The sequence below is a fragment of the Triticum dicoccoides genome, chromosome 2B, assembly GCF_002162155.2.
Source record: "Triticum dicoccoides isolate Atlit2015 ecotype Zavitan chromosome 2B, WEW_v2.0, whole genome shotgun sequence".
NCBI classification, from domain to species: domain Eukaryota; kingdom Viridiplantae; phylum Streptophyta; class Magnoliopsida; order Poales; family Poaceae; genus Triticum; species Triticum dicoccoides.
The window spans coordinates 56,912,787-56,914,037 of NC_041383.1; the positions used below are offsets into that span (position 1 = coordinate 56,912,787).

Here is a 1,251-nt window from a genome sequence, read left to right on the forward strand (position 1 = left end):
AGTTACAGAATATTGATAGTCAAAAAAATTCCGCTCAAAAGGGTACATGACTCACAACATGAAACCAGAGTTAGTGAGAAGCCTTGGCCAAAAATAGAAAGACATATAGATTATATCGATCCAATATATCATAGGTACCTTATTATTATGGATAATTATGTCTTGCCATTAGCATGAAGTTCTCGAAATCAAATGATACATTTGAACAAGTAACACAACAACGGAGACTAAAGCAAACATAGATCAAAAAGTTATACATTATTATTTGCTCCATCACTTAAGCAAGATGAATTGCGCTAGACCATGTCATTCTTCTTCTTGTTGATGACCTCCTGAATGATAGGGCCGAGAGCCTCCATCCTCATTGGTTTGGGCACAAATAAATCAGCACCAACACTCATGAATGCCTCCATGGCATGATCATCGGCAGAAACCCCAACCATCTTCACATCAGTTTCCCCCATAGCACGAATCTTCACAATTGCCTGTCGAGCAATATAAATATTATATTGTCTATTTTTTGTAAATAAGAGGATTATATTTATATATATACATGCCAAATACTTGCATATACAATGATATCAATTTAAGTACCTCTGGACCAGTCATGATGGGCATATTCTTATCGAACAAAACAATGTCAAACTTTTTCCCCTCAAGGAACAAATCAACAGCTTCCTTCCCATTCATCGCTAGAGTAACCTCACAGTGAAGTTTGAGTAGAATTTTTGAGAGGACCAACCTACAAACTTTAATGTCCTCTACAAGTAGTGCCTTGATAGAGGTGGATCCTTTGGCCTTGAGCTCCATGATCACCTAAACAAATTATAAACACATGAATATATTTTATTCTTGATCAACGCATGCCATATTAGTACTTGCGAGCACATTGTTATTCTTGAAAAGAATCAACTAGAAAAATCTTAATATATTACTAAAATCATAGTTTAAACATTGCATAACACAATAAAACAAAATTGTCTATTTCAAATGAAACAATGACAGAGAATGATCGATTGTGCTATGCATGCAAAGTTTCCCATGTTCATTCCTTTTCTATGATATGCAGGACTAAAAAAACGATGCGCCTAGATAAGATCAACATGGAAAACAAACAATGAACATGCCAACAATTATGTATAAATGCATATACATGGGTGCTAATAACAACAACGATGCAGATATTGATTACTAGATCAAATTAAAATGGATATTTCCACCCTATACTGTTATAGATCAACCTCTAACATT

At 34.5% G+C, this 1,251-nt stretch overlaps 1 protein-coding gene across 1 annotated transcript; it reads right to left on the reverse strand.

Moving 5' to 3' along the window:
• Nucleotides 1–227: 227 nt before the first annotated feature.
• On the reverse strand, nt 228–810 carry LOC119367105 (two-component response regulator ORR42-like). Its single transcript, XM_037632719.1, has 2 exons — nt 595–810; nt 228–485 (listed from the first exon to the last, which is right to left on the reverse strand). Exons 1-2 carry the CDS (start codon nt 808–810, stop codon nt 297–299), a joined length of 405 nt encoding a protein of 134 aa, XP_037488616.1. The 3' UTR covers nt 228–296.
• Nucleotides 811–1,251: the final 441 nt, after the last annotated feature.

Excerpts from the sequence above, each read along its gene's own strand:
- LOC119367105 (XM_037632719.1), bottom strand. The coding sequence starts at position 810 with ATGGAGCTCAAGGCCAAAGGATCCACCTCTATCAAGGCACTACTTGTA. Across the intron at positions 486-594 it reads CCATCATGACTGGTCCAGAG|GCAATTGTGAAGATTCGTGC; the intron begins GTACTTAAATTG and ends ATTGCTCGACAG.